At 36.5% G+C, this 15,413-nt stretch overlaps 1 protein-coding gene across 3 annotated transcripts in view; it reads right to left on the bottom strand.

Annotated features, from left to right (window-relative positions):
• NETO1 (neuropilin and tolloid like 1) overlaps positions 1 to 15,413 on the bottom strand; it is a 116,071-nt gene that overhangs the window by 31,838 nt on the left and 68,820 nt on the right. For all 3 annotated transcript variants that reach the window (XM_053571922.1, XM_053571924.1, XM_053571921.1), the window contains exon 7: positions 12,721 to 12,949. In XM_053571922.1, coding sequence (XP_053427897.1) covers positions 12,721 to 12,949 — 229 coding nt within the window. The remainder of the gene's footprint in view (positions 1 to 12,720; positions 12,950 to 15,413) is intronic.

A 15,413-nucleotide genomic window follows, 5' to 3' on the forward strand; every position in this document is an offset into this window, starting at 1 on the left:
GGTATCAGTTTTAGTGTCTTTTTCCATTTCTGATTGTGCTTATTTGAGTCCTTCTTTTTAATTTCTGGTTAGTTTGGCTGGTGATCTATTGATTTTGTTTATCTTTTAAAAAACCAACTGTGTTTTCATTGATTTTTGTATTTTTTTGATTTCCATTTCACTTAGCTCTGCTCTGAGCTTTTATCTCTTTTCTTTTGCTGGCTCTGGGCTCTGTTTGCTCTTCTTTTTCGACTCATGATTTCTTAAGATGCAACATTAGGCTGTTAATTTGTGATCTTTCCATCTTTATGCTATAGGCATTAGAGGCTACAAATTTCCACTCCGGACTGCTGTGATGGTAGCCCATAGATTTTGATATCCTTTGTCTCCTTTGTCATTTAGTTTGAGGAATCTTGATTTTCATCTTAATTTTGTCATTGATCCAAAGAGTGTTCAGTAGCAGTTTGTTTAATTTCCATGACTTCGTGTAGATTTGAGTATTTCTTTTAGAATTGATTTCTACTTTTATTCTTCTGTGGTCTAAGAAGATACATAGTATAATCTTTTTATTTTTTTGAACTTTCTAAGACTTGTTTTGTGGCCTAAAATATGATTAGTCTTTAAGAATGTCCCATGTGCTGATGAGGGGAATGTATATTTAATAGCTTTAGAGTAGAATGTTCTGTAAATGTCTATTAGGTCCCTTTGTTCCTGATTCCCATTTATGTACAGTTTCTTCACTGGTTTGCTGCTTCAATGGTCTCTCCAGCTCTGTCTGGGGTGTTGAAGTTTTTGACACATATGAGGCTATTGTGCACTTCTTTGCTTCCATCTAATAGAATTTGTGTAATGAGTCTAGGAGCTCCTGTGTCAGGTGTATATACATTTGGGATAATTATTTCTTCTTGTTGAATTGCTAATTCAATAATCACTGTATTTGTCTTGCTTTTTTCTTTTTACTATTGTTGATTTAATGTCTATTTCACTTAATATGAGAATGGCTATATCTGCTCACTTTTGTTTCCATTTGCATGAATTTTTTCCCCATCCTTTTGCCTATGTGAGTCCCTGTGAATTAGTTGTGTTTCCTAGAGACAGCATGTACTTGGGGTGTCAATGAGTCTAATTCTTTTTAAGTGGAGCTCTAGGACAGTCCACTTTCAGTGTTAGTACTGAAATGTGGGATACTGTTCTGTGCATTGTGTTGGATGGTATCTCCTCCTTGCCTTCTCCTTTACTCTGAGTGTCCCGGGTCACTTCTCCATTGATTCCCAAGGCTCCAAGAAGGCCCATCTGTAGGTGGGCACACACCTGCAGCATTCTGTCCTCTTCTTGAGAGCAGGACATGCGGATGGCTTCAGTTCGCCATCTTGCCCCTCCCCACCAGCCCCTCGCTTAAAAGGGCATGTTTGCTAGGTCAGACCGACTGGATAGTTTATCTTTGCTTAACTCAAAGCCACCTGATTAGAGAGTTTAACTGCAAATCTCCCAAGAGTATCACCCCACAATCCCATGATCTAAAGTTCAACATCTCATCTACATTTCAGCAGTTCAAAATCTCGTTGTCTAAATCATCTGTATCTGGTCCAGATAGTCCCTTGGTGTGGTCCTATAAGAGTCTGGAATACCGTTTGTGTCCTGGGGCACAGTTTCTCTCCATGTATTGACTCAACATCACAGCAGAGTGGCAGGACAGAAAATTCCAGTTCAAGCAACTGAGAATGGAGAGGAAATGGGTGGAGAGTCTGAAATCGTTCTGAAATCTATCAAAGTAGGTTTTTGTTTATTATGATTCAAGATCTTGGAATAACCCTTTGTTTACCTTGGGTAAGTTCTCTGGGTCAGCCTTTCTTTCTCATGAAAGACTACATATGTCTGCATCTTAGTAGTTTTACTAGATCACTTCCTGCCATTAGAGTTTTGGAATTCCAACCACACCTTTTCATTTGGTTCTCTCATTGTCCCTTCTAGTCTAAGTTGACAGCATTGCTGCAGAAGTAATTTTCTCAAGAACCTTATGGGTCTTGCTTGAAATTCAATGGCTTTGCTCCATTAGACAAAAGCCACACCCCAAAATCTTTTTGAGATGATCCCTCTCTTGGGCTCCTGCAGAGATAACTGACTGTCAGTGCCCTTAATCCTTCCAGTTCGATGTAGAGAACCTGGAAGGCACAACTTGAATTTCTTAAAAGTGCCCTTTCATGACTGAACACTGTGACCTTTTGATGCTTCTGATGGTTTAGCAAAGCTTGTCCAGTCACAAATTTAGCCTTCTCTCTGTGCAATACGTTCAGTGATTTTATCCAGCTTTTAAAATGTTTACCACCTGGGGAAGATGAAAAAGTTCAAAATCATCCAGTCCTAATTCTTTTGTTGTTCTTGTTTGCTCATTTAATAATTCTTCCTTTGATCTATTTCTCTCCTCCCACATGTTGCTATAAACAGCAAAAGGAAACCAGGCTACACATTTAACATTTAATTCAGTACTGTTCTTAGCTGGATAGGCTGTTTTTGTCAGTTACATGTTCTGTCTGCCGCACACCTGCAGAACACAATTTTGCTAAACTTTCTGTTGCTACAAAGCAAAGCTCCCATTCCTCCATTTCTTAGTAACACACTCCTCACTTCCATGAGTCCTCAAAGGTGGTCATCCAAAGATAGATAGATAGATACTATCTGGCAATTTAAGCTTTGTTCTTTCATGTTCCTCAAAATTTCTCCAACCACTGGTCACTGCATGATCTCAAACTGTTCCCAACAAAATATACATATTTGTTATAGTGGTGCTTCATTTTCAAATCTGAAGTAGTTTTCTTTTTCTGTGTAACAAATTGACACAAATTTAGTGTCTTTACAATCATTTACAGTTACACAATGTCCACAGGCTGGAAGCTCGGTACTGGCTGCACCCTGTCAGGTGCAGTTAAGATTTTGTTGGACAATGGTTTTCACCTGGCGCTCAGAGTCCTCTTTCCAGATTATTCAGGTTGTTGGTAGAATGTAGTTCCTTGGAGTTGTATGACTGGGGTCCTCATATTGTCACTGACTGTTGGCTAGAGCTGCTGTCAGCTTTTCGAGGCTCCCTTCTAATAGGCAGGCAATTCACAGCCTAGCAGTCTGCCCTCTTCCTGTGGGCCAGCAGTCTTCCCAAATGAGGCTTCACCTGTTTCTAGATTGCTCACCTTCTTAGGGAAGGTCCACCCCAGCTAATTGCTCTTCTTTTGATTAAGTCAACATCAATTAAGGGCCTTATTTCCACCTTCAAAACAACTTTCACCAAATGATATCTTAAGCTAATCACAGTTGCTGGCTGTCTCAAGGGGAGGGAACTATATATGGCTTCTATACCAAGAGGCAGGATTCTTTCGGTTCATCTCAGAATCTGCCTTCCACAGATGAATTCAACCCAATACTTCTTGGAACTTAAAGTTATTGTATGTCTGTTTCTTTAAGATCTGTAACTTAGACTTGATTTCTTTTGTCACAAGTTATTATAAAACACAATACATTCTTAAGTTGCAGCAAATTATTATAAACAATTTCCATACAAACTAAAAGCAGACAATTTGTTCACTCATCTTTTACTTGCATGTAAGTTTTTAACAGATATACAATACTTATGAATCTAGTATAAGAGATTGATATTTTATTGTACAAAACTCTTCTCTCACAACTTCAGGAAGTAAAGTGGACATTACTCACATACATCACTTATCCACTTTAGTCACTGCAAATTCATCTTTCATACAAAACAAGATTGGTTCAGAAAATTAAGCAGGTGATTTGATTTGAATGGACATATTCCACTAAGGGTTCTATTTTTTTCATACTGGACAACCAGTCAACATTAAATATATAGTGCTATCATGATTGGTTATGATTTTTCATATATAATAAGTACCCTCAAAATTAAAAATAATACTTTTTTAAAAAGATGCGTGATTATTCTTTTTTACTTTATTATAAAATATATTTAAAATTCTTAACTTTTTTATTTTTACCTGTGTTTATTAGGTCATAACTGTGTATATTACTGCATTTATGGGGTACAATGTGCTGATTTTCTATAAAATTTGGAATGTTTATATCAAACTGTTTAACATATCATTCACCTCACTTATTTAATATTGTGTTTAGACATATATTCTCTGCTATTAATATATTTGACATGTACGCTTGTAGTATGCACAGTAGGTTAGGAACTCTTTAGAGTCAAAAACTTCATAAAAATGATCTAAATTACTGTAAACAATCTTAAATTGTGTCTATAAACTAAAATATAGTACACTTTCAGTAATTAATGTAAGAACTATTCAGTATATGACAGATCTCAAATTAGGTGAATTCTTCTTTATCTACAAGGACATTTCTTTTTTTTTTTCTTTCTTTTTTTCTTTTTTTTTTTTAGAGACAGAGTCTCACTCTGTGGCCCTCGGTAAAGTGCCGTAGCATCACAGCTCACAGCAACCTACAGCTGTTGAGCTTAGGCGATTCTCTTGCCTCAGCCTCCTGAATAACTGGGACTACAGGCGCCCGCCACAATGCCCGGCTATTTTTGTTGTTGTTGCAGTTTGGCCGGGGCTGGGTTTGAACCCGCCACCATTGGTAAATGAGGCCGGCTCCCTCCTCCTTGAGCCATAGGCACTGTCCTACAAGCACATTTCTTTTTTTTTTTTTTTTTTTTGCCATAGGAAAAAAAGTTTTTATTAACTATGACAAGTTGAATTTTTACAAAATCTTATTTTTTATTGTTAAATCATGGCTGTGTACATTAGTGCAATCAAGGGGTACAAGGTGCTGGTTTGATATACAATCTTAAATATTCTCATCAAACTGTTCAACGTAGCCTTCATAGCATTTTCTTAGTTACTGTATGTAGTCATTTGTATTCATCTTAGAATGGGTACAGGTGAAACTTACTAAAGGCAGAATACAAATGTCTACAAGCACATTTCTTTTTTTTTTTATTAAATCATAGCTGTGTACATTGATATATTCATGGGGCATCATTCACTAGCTTCACAGATACAAGAACATTTCTAATTTGATTCTTCTTGATATCGGTTGCTTCTTAACTCATGAAATTAAATTAGTTACTAATAAATTAACCAATAATTTTTACTATTAGACCCATATATTTCAATGTTAAATCAATCCTCTTTCTTAGAGAATATGGGCCAAAAATAATACCTAAATGTTTTATCTCCTTTTTTTTAGATTACCCATACATGTGCTCTTCTCCACTGGCTACATTCTTTAAGAGTATACTCAATCTTTAGAGTAATTCAAGTGCAAAATGTCAATTAGTCTGTTAAAAAAGCCATAAGCTGGTAATTTTTTTTTTTTTTGAGAATTCCCCTTCAGTGATAATATTGATAATCTTGCCTTGTTTCTAGGTTCTAAGATTGCTGTATAGGATAAAAACTGGATACTATTTTTTCTGAAGGAAAACAATATTTTAAAATGTAGGCAGGAAGCCAACAGCCATGTGATGCCACACAGCAGGGCAGCCATCTCTAGCAAAACTGAGAAAGACCCAGGTGAAGGATTAGAGACAGAGGGGATGAAACAGTGTCACACTTATAGGAGAAGGCCATAGAAGTGGCATTGCTCCAGCTTTAGCTACAAGTACACTTCTGCTTTCTTGGTGATCTCATGATCGCTCCATTAATGGTATTACACAACACTTTGTCACAAATATTGGTATTTAACATAGGCTTTATAAAATGCTTCTAATGTATATATGCAAGCTAAAAGTTCTATGACGTTTGCAATAAGAACTTCAGTTTCCTTTATATGCTCATTATTTCCTTTTTCCATAATTTATTCAGATGTAAACGTAAACATATGATATATGCAAATGTAAATGTATGATAATTTGAAAGTATATTCATATAGGCACTCATTAGTCCCCACATTAGTCTGTTTCAGAATACAGGCCACTTCTTGTGACTTACATTTTCTGCTACTTGCAATCTTATGAGAGGCACACTGAGAGTATTTAGGGCGTGGTATGCAGCAGAGAGGGCAGAAATATCAAACATCAGTTCATAATCACTTAAAACAATGCTCACGCGTGAGATTAACTTGTTACTCTTTTTAATCATTATCATCGTCATCCTATTTAAAAAATGGGAGCACTGTCTTAGAAGTGCTGCAAAGAAGCAGGCAAAATTATACACGAGAGAGTTCATGAGATTAGGAGCCAAGTCTTAAGTTCTTACCTCAGTTCTGTTAACAAATCATTAAGCACGAGGTTGGGAATGTGCAGGGAAAGTCAATTAACTTCCCTGAACCTTTTCTTTTTTCTGTTTCAATTCAGAAAATATGAAAAATTAAAATAGGTAGTCTCCAAAATCTCCTCTGACTCTAAAAATATCTTATGGTCCTAACGTAAGAAATTTTGACAGGTATTAGGATATTATTGAATATGTTCTGTTTTAGTATATTTTCTGTTGCTATAAAAGAATACCTGAGAGTGGGTAAGGTTTAAAAGAAAAAAAAAAGGTTATTTAGCTCACAGTTCTGTGGGCTGAGCAGTTCAAGGACATGATGCTGGCTTCCACTGAAGGCTTTTCTGCTGTTATGCACAGGGTGGAAAAGATGAAAGGGGAAGAGGACAAATGGGAAGAGGGGGTGAAAACCTGAAGGATGGCCTGGCTTTATAATGACTCACACTCTTGATAAATAACCAGCTCCCAAGTGAGAACTCACTACTCCCTGAAGAACAGCAGCAAGCCATTGATGAAGCATCAATCCCCATCACGTAGACACCTCCCGCCAGTCCCCACCTCCTAACACTGCCACCGGGGGTCAAATTCCAACACGTGTCTTGGTGGGGCAAACAAACTTCACCCAAACTATAGCATGCTCTTATTCCCTTTGGGCTGCTATAACCAGATACCGTATATTGGGCAGCTTATAAGCAAAAGAAACTTATTTTGGACCTTATAGAAATTCCAGCTGATCTGTGAGGGTTTCCTTCCTCATACACAACCATCTAACTTCACATGGCAGAAGAGCCGAGGAGTCTCCCTCAGGTCTCTTTTCCAAGGGCTCTAATCTCATCTATGAAGGCTCTGTCCTTGTGATGTAATCATGTCACAAAGGTCCAGCCTTCTAATGTCATCACCTTGAGACCACCAACAGCATCTTAACACGTGTATGGTGGGGGGACATAAACATTCAGACAATGGCTTTCCAACCTTGGACCCCCACGTCCCTGTCCCTTGCACATGCAAAATGATACTATCCCAATAGCCCTTAAAGTCATAACTTTTTTTAGCATTAATTTAAACATCTAAGTCCAAAATTCCTTCTAAAACAGATATGGGTGGGGCTCTTGGTGTAATTCTTTCTGAGACAAATTGCCCTCCAGCTGTAAATCTGTGAATTCAAACATGTTATGGTTCTTCTAAAATATAATAAGGGGAGAGGCAAAGGATAAATATTCCTATTCTGAAAGAGAGGAAGAGGAAAGAAGAAATAAGTAATAGGTCCCTTCAAGTCCAAAACCTCAAAGGTCGAGGATGATCTTCTTTGCCTCAGTGCGGTCTCCAGGTCTGCTGGAGTGAGGGTCCCACCACGGCTGTGTGGGAAGCAGCCCACACTCGGCTCTTACAGGTGGAGTCACTTATCCTTGGCTCCAATGGTTGGAGATCTCAGGGGCGACCCCATGCCACAGTTCTGCTTGGCACCGCCCTAGCCGTGGTTCTGTATAGAAGCCCAACCCCTGGCGTGGTTCTCCACCTGGGTTCTATGCAGACTTGAGTTTTTCTGAGTACAATGTACATGCCCCAGTTGGGGCAGTGAGGAGAACATTTGTCACGATACACAGGAAGAAAAGCCTGAGATGGAGATGGTGCATGGCCCCGCTGCCCCTCCTTGAAAATCACTCTGCCCACCCCCACACCCCAGGCCCTGCCCTCTGGCCTTGAGATGGTAGAGGCAGGCTGAGCGATTTCTGAAACACCTTCAATGTCATCATTTCACTGTCTTGAACAGGTCCTGACATCAACAGAGATAGCCTGCCCATGCCTAGTCTCCTTATCAAAGAGATGGTGGGATGGCCACAGTCTTGGTGCTGTCTCCTTGGCATACCATCTCACTCCCCACCACATGGACAGGCTGAGAGTTTCCAGCTCCTTAATCTCTGCTTCCCTTTTGATGATCTGTTCTATCTCTTATGTATTTCCTTTCTTCTTACATTTGGCTACAGGCAGTCAGGAGGAACCAGGCTGCAGCTTCAATGCTTTGCTTAGATATTTTCTCAGAAGTCTGTCTGATTCCATCACCCACAAACTCTACCTTCCATAGAGCATCAAAGTGTAAAGGACAATTCAACCAAATTCATTGCCACTTCATAACAAAGACCAGTGTCCAATGACATATTTCTCATTTCTGTCAGAGAGCACATCAGAGTGGCCCTCACCATTCGCATTTCCACATTCTGTTCAGGACTACTTGAGTTTTCTCTCCTCTGGTCCTTTACGCAGCATCATTCTTAGTGGTCCATTGCAGCAAAGTTAGCTGTTTCTAGTGTAACATCAAAACCCTTACGGCCTTTACCATTACTCAGTTCCAAAGCCATCTCCGCGTATTCCTGAGTATTTGTTATATCATCATCCCAATTTATCAGCATAAGTATCCTCAGCCCATTTGGCTGCTTTAACAAAATTCCAGACTCAGTGGCTTATAATCAACATTAAGGATTTCAATATATAATAGGGGAGCATCTTCATTCAAACCATCAGGTGACTCGGCTCTAAGCACTTCAATATATAATAGAGGAGCATCTTCATTCAAAACATCAGGTGACTTGGCTCTAAGCACTTCAATATATAATAGAGGAGCATCTTCATCAAACCATCAGATGACTTGGTTCTAAGCACTTCTCAACACTGCACTGAAGATAATGTTTCATAACTACACAAGAACCAAGGAAAATACCTTCCTAGCATTTGAGTTAGACAAAGGCTGATCACTGAATTTTTTCTTTAAATTCTTGGCATGTATGTGTATATAGAGCAAATACTTGAAGATATTTTCTCTATTTACATATAAAATTGTTGAGAAATGTAAGAAATGTATTATTATATAAAGTCATATAATTACATGTACTAGCTCATATAGACTATGTATTAGATTAGATACATAATTTCATGTATTATACATATATAATATATAACATATATCCTGTATATATATCATCATCAACAGCTGCAATAATTAGCAATATAACAGCAAAAATATAATTCTAAATACTGTCTTAGACACTAATATTGAATAAAATAATACCATCTAGGGAACTTGAAGCACCCTAAATAAAGTCCTCTTGTTTTCTCTTTATCCTTAAAATGATTCTTAACTGTCCATTTCCAAGTAATTGCATGAATTAAAGTCCACTTTTGTTGTTTTGAAATCTATACCTCTTATTTGGAATACTTTAATGTCAATGAATGAAGACTTAGTCTAACCCAAACACTTCAGCACATGATGACTTTGATTCTAGGTATACATGAGACCAGACAATCGAGTTCATGAACCCATTCTAGAAAAAGTGGAAAAAGTGCTACATCCCTCATTACTGTAATAGCATGACAGTAATTTTCCAAATACTCCCTTTTGGAAGCACTAGATAGCCTAGTCTACACTTCAAAGCGATTTTGAAACTCTTTTTATGTAATGGCCATCAGAATTGTCATCACACAAGGTCTGAAAATTATGTTCATGAATTCATCCTAGAAAAGTGCTTCCAATTGTCTAACCATATATATGGTTTTATATAGAATAGAATTCTACATAAAATATATAAATATATAAATTCTATATAAAATTGTGCAAAATAGAATTCTGCACAATTTTAGCCAGTAAAGAAAAATGAAACATTTTGACAGAACTACATAGTATGTTTGGAATACCATCAATTAGCTTATAAACAATAGAGATTTTTTTTCTCACCATTCTGGAGTCTGTGAAGTCCAAGATCAAGGTGCTGGCAGATACAGCGTCTGGTTAGGGCCCACTTCCTGGTTCAGGCTCAAACTTTCTAGCTGTGCTTAAACGGTAGAAAGGCACTTCTCCTGTCTGGACCCTCTGTGGGAAAGCACTACTCCCATTGAGGAGAGCTCTGCCTTTCTGATCTACTCACCTTCCAAATGCCCATGTCTACTGCCCTGACATTGATGATTCCATTTTCAGCATATGAATTTTGGGAGGAGAGAAGATTAAGACTAACATAGCTGGCAACGTGACACATAGGATAAACTTGCTTTAGTGGGAGCTCATTGTAAATTTATGAGATTATCACAGAGAATGACATTGTAATACTCGACATTTGAAGAGAGTGATTATTCATCCACCTTACAGGAACAAAAAGAGTTAAGTGCCCTTTCTTTCTACATAGGAAGAATGCCCTGTCTTCAAAATTACTCATTTAAAAGTCCACCCACTTGAATGACTTCCTGAGATCAGTTAACCATATGAATTGAAACTCTATTTTTGTTTCAAATAGACATAATTCTAATGATAGAAGCATAGTATGAAAAAATCTGCTATTTCTTATGGTATATGTAGATATTTTAAGACTCATAAAAAATCAATTTTAGTGTTGAAAGGGGACTTTGGTGTTATTTTCCTCTGTTTAACAAAGATTTTTTTTCTCTACAATTTATGTCAGATGACAATCCATTATCAGATTAGCTCACCACTCTATTCATAGTTTATATACTTCATAGCGATCCATTCAGTTTTTTAATATCACAGCTCACGAGCTAGACATTTTCCTTTAAATTGAACTCAAAAGCTTCCTTCCCTGTATATTTTCAAACATTGCTCTTACCTTTGAGATATCAATCTATATCACCCAACATAAGTGTAAGTAATTATCACATTTTGAACAAGAACAACAACAGCCTAAATATTTCTTTATCTTTGGCATTATGTCATGCTTCTAGACACTTCTGTAACCTTGTCAGCCTCTTCTAATGCGCTCATTGATAATACCCAGAAAAACACAGGGACTATGCCTTTTGCATTTCACTAGTGCTGTTTCCCATGAAATTATTATTAACATATTTGCAATTTACTGCTCTTTCTTTAATCTAGGTTACTACAATGCAAGATTATGGCTGTCAATTAGAATGAAAATATCATATCATGTTAATTTTGAATGAAATAAAATCATAGAATATTTTAGGAATCAGGGTTCCCATATGCTATCATTAAGTTGATTGTTTCAAAGATACAAATATATTTTATATATCACTACTATATTTTATACTATGGTTTGGATACAAATTATGAATTTTTATTATATTAAAAATTATTGATTATATCTCCTCACATATTAGCTTGTTCTTCCATATTTTATCATTTAAATAGCTAAGAGTTCCCAATATGTTATTATCCAAGACTGAGGTAATAATTATCCAAAACAGAGAACAGTGACTATTTACGGAACCCTGAGATTCCTTCACTAAAAAAAAAATTCCTTGACCTTGGTAGAGCAATCAGCAATGCAGCAACAACAACAACAACAAAAAAAACTTCACTGCCTGAATGTCTTCACATTTTATTCAAGAAAATGGCATTTTTTTTGCCCCAAATACTGTGCTGAAATAAAGATGCATTACCTCTGACATTTTAATCAACTACAGAAATAAAGACGTAGATAGTGATATACTGTTTAAATCTGACATAAAGCTGGAAGAGAGATTTAACACCATCTTGATGATGGTGTCAAGATTTAGAAAAATGAAATGATATTTAGAGTGCTGGTACCTTAGAATTCCTCAACTGTTCAGAGATGGGTTTAAAGTCAAAATTAGTTATTCACTATTATATTCACCATATTAAAGAATAAAACTATTCACTATTACATTCACTATATTAAAGAATTTTCTAATACATTTAACATTTATGAATTTAAAAAGCATGCTGATTGCTTTGCTGCTGACAATAAGAGAAATAATTGAAATTTCAAAAATATGTTATTATCTTCTCTAATTACACAAAACATATAGTTGCAAAACACAGGGTGTTTATGCCCTGGAGCCATATTTCTCAGGATTCTTTTTCATTTGCATCAATTTGAGGCCCATGAGATACTTGGAGATTCTAAAGAATATCCCAACTATATCTATTAGCATGACTTATTATTGGTCAGGACATAATTTTCTAAAATTTCTATGTTTTGCATTTTACTCTGGCTAGGACCCACTGTGCCAGTTTAAATATTTTCTGGAACTTTTTTCTGTTGCTGCCTGCTCAGATGATTTTCTCTCCTTGCCCACTTTAAACGGAACTCTGTAGTTACAGACCTATTTGAAATAAATGGAACTGCAGGAGAAGCTTACTAAAGAGAAACAACCACATATTTTTAGGCAGGATTTTTTTTTTAAGGTTTAAAATCAAACTTCACCAGAAGCTGCTGCGTCAGTTCCACATGCTTCATCAGAGCTAAAGATGAACAGCGTTCATCGTTTCCTGGTTGAATACCATGAACTGTCTTAAGCAAGGCTATAAAGTGTATGTTGAGATAAGTAATCCAAATGCAATACATAACTTTCTCCTGTCAATTGATCAAAGGAGGAAAAGGGAATCTCAGTGTTTTAACAACTTTCAGGGTGGGGGGGGGATATCCTGCAGTCCTCAAACTAAGTAAAGAAAACACCATTAACAGCTGAGGAGATCAGCATCCTGAAACATATCTGAAGGACAAAGAGTCTAGCACAGTCTTACGTTCTTGGAAGGATGTGAAGAGCATCTGAAAGCGACTGTTCCGACTGCCCTCGTCTGCCCACATGCGGATCACCCCGAGACCCGTGCGGAGCATCACATCATTAGCCACGGTGCTGCAGAACTTAGCTTTCAAGTCCTCCACCGAGCTGCTGCCGTCATACACAGCTACAAAATTCCTCTTGCACTCATTTGAGTTCTGCATCTCATAGTCCAAGAACCGTAAGTAAATCTGTAAAGCAAAGATAAAACAATTTCCCCGCATAAAAAGACGAATGCAAATCAGTCAGTAGCAGAGCTCCTTTCCTCATTTTCAATCTCACAAGACAATCTTGATTGCAATCAATCTTAGTGCTTTCCTCTCGTGGATAGAAGGGAGATGTACAAGTAGAGAACAAATAGATGTCTTTTGAAATGTTTCTAAATAAATGTTGTCACCACCAAAGCTGAGTACTTCTGCCCAAATGATCCTTGCGTCTCCCATAACTCACTTGGAATCAGTCTCTCATTTTGCACACTTATACACCATTTTGATCAGCAAAACATATTTTAAATATGCCTGCTACATTCTGGTTAAAGTTGCATGGCTTTAAAAAATAACTTTTTGGAATGTTTAGTAATACATAATTCATATTAACACCAAAGAAAAACAAAAAATGATGTTGAAAGTCTCTGATTTCAGATTGTTTAAATTATGTAACGAAAGCATGCTACTTCCTTGTCAGGGCATCATAATTTTTTTTAAAATGCCAAGCCAGTATTGACCATTCTTGCCATTGATAGAGCCACACCATTATCTAAGTTCACATAAATACATATTAAACTAATATTTAATGAATAAGACGTGCCAGGCATCCTGCTTCATATGTGGCATTTTAAAAAATACTTCCAACAACTCTATCAAGTGGCTCATTTAATTTTCATATTCAGATGAGGAAGCTTGGACTCAGATGGTATAAATCGGAAATTAGACCTGAGGACCCTCTAAATTGCTAGCCGTAATCCTTCCACCATGATACACAGCTTCAGATGGAGTGATTTTTTTGGATCAACAGACATTACATGACTCTCTAAAGATGTGCATTAAAAATCATAAATAGTTAATTCAACCAAAGATAAGTCGATAAAGAAGCTGTTCCATCCATCAGCTCAGCAATATCCACAAGTTTGGCCTTTACTTTGCTGCAGACACTGATCAGGCATTGCACAATAGGGGCCAATGCTGAAAAGCTGCTTCAGTTAACTCAAGACAATAGGATTCAATGTCAAACTGTTGGAATTCCATAAAGCCAAAAATCTATGCACAATGAGAGGTATACCTCGAACGGTTTTGGAATAAAGAAGGTGTCCCTTACACAGATACCTCCTAAGTGTTTTCTATTTTATTTTACCACAAATACATGTAGGCTATTTCCTCTTAAATGCTCTTCTCTTAATGTGACGTGGATAAAAACTAAACACACACATTCCATTAAAAATTCATTTTTTATCACTCTTCATACATTGTTTCTTATTTCATAAAATGAGAAATTCAAGGGGCAATTTTTTCCAGATATAATATGTTTGCTCTAAATTTTAAAATATCACTATTTAATTAATAAAAGGGTATCATTTGCCCTCAATGTCCTTGTTCCACAGGGCACGAGTCCTTGCCAATTTCATCTTCAAAATATTTGTTTTCCGTCTCCCCTGACACATCCGTGATATTTCACGTCTGCTGACCAGCCTGGGTGTTTGAAGCTCTAGGTTCTTCTACTCACAAAACTCACCCCAGCCAAAGTTATATTTCTAAGGAACAAATCTAACAATAGCACTCTTTTAGCCACAGTTTTTACCTGGTACATTATTAAAAAGTGAAAAACAATAAACTGGCTAATTTATCCCTTTTTTTATCTCCCAACATCACATACTGACTTCCCCTTTCACTCAAATCCAAAGAAATTGCTCTGCTTTTAAAGGGCTCGTGTGATTAGACCAGGTTCACCTGGTTAATCTACCTTCTGATTAACACAAAGTCAACTGATTGTTAACCTTCATCACATCCGCAAAATCCCTTTTGCTGCATAACGTAACATAATCAGCTGTATGATATTTTATCATATTCACAACCCCAGGGATTGGGGCTGGAAATCCTGGGTACCCTTTAAGGATTCTCCCTATAACATTTCCATTCAACATACATGTTTAAGTAATTTCAATGCCTGTAACACAACATTACTATAAACTTACGTCGAGTTTTAGGTACATTTGATTATAATTTGGCTCCACATATTTTTGAATTAGGTAAAAAAGTTAAAAATTATTTTGAAATATTAAAATATGAGAAAATAGTAACAGCTAGAGTTTTATTATCTCAAAATATTAACCCGTAAGTTAATTACTTTCATTTGCACATTTTTTATAAGTCTTCTGATTCTATTTCTGATACTTGGCAAATATGTGATGTATTTGTTAGTTAGGTTGATTTAATCATTCTACAATGGAAACATAAATCAAAACATCACATTCTACCTATAAACAATTATTAATTTTCAATAAACATTACATTTTAAAACTATTAAAAATTAAGTTAAAAATAAAACTTGATTATTACATCAAATAATAGTGTGGTTTTATTACAGCAAATTGTACCAGAGTTATGAGGTGTTTATCATGCTCCAACTCTGTTGCTAACCGGCCAAATATCTGGGCAAGTC

Source organism: Nycticebus coucang, chromosome 19, assembly GCF_027406575.1.
Source record: "Nycticebus coucang isolate mNycCou1 chromosome 19, mNycCou1.pri, whole genome shotgun sequence".
Lineage (NCBI taxonomy): Eukaryota > Metazoa > Chordata > Mammalia > Primates > Lorisidae > Nycticebus > Nycticebus coucang.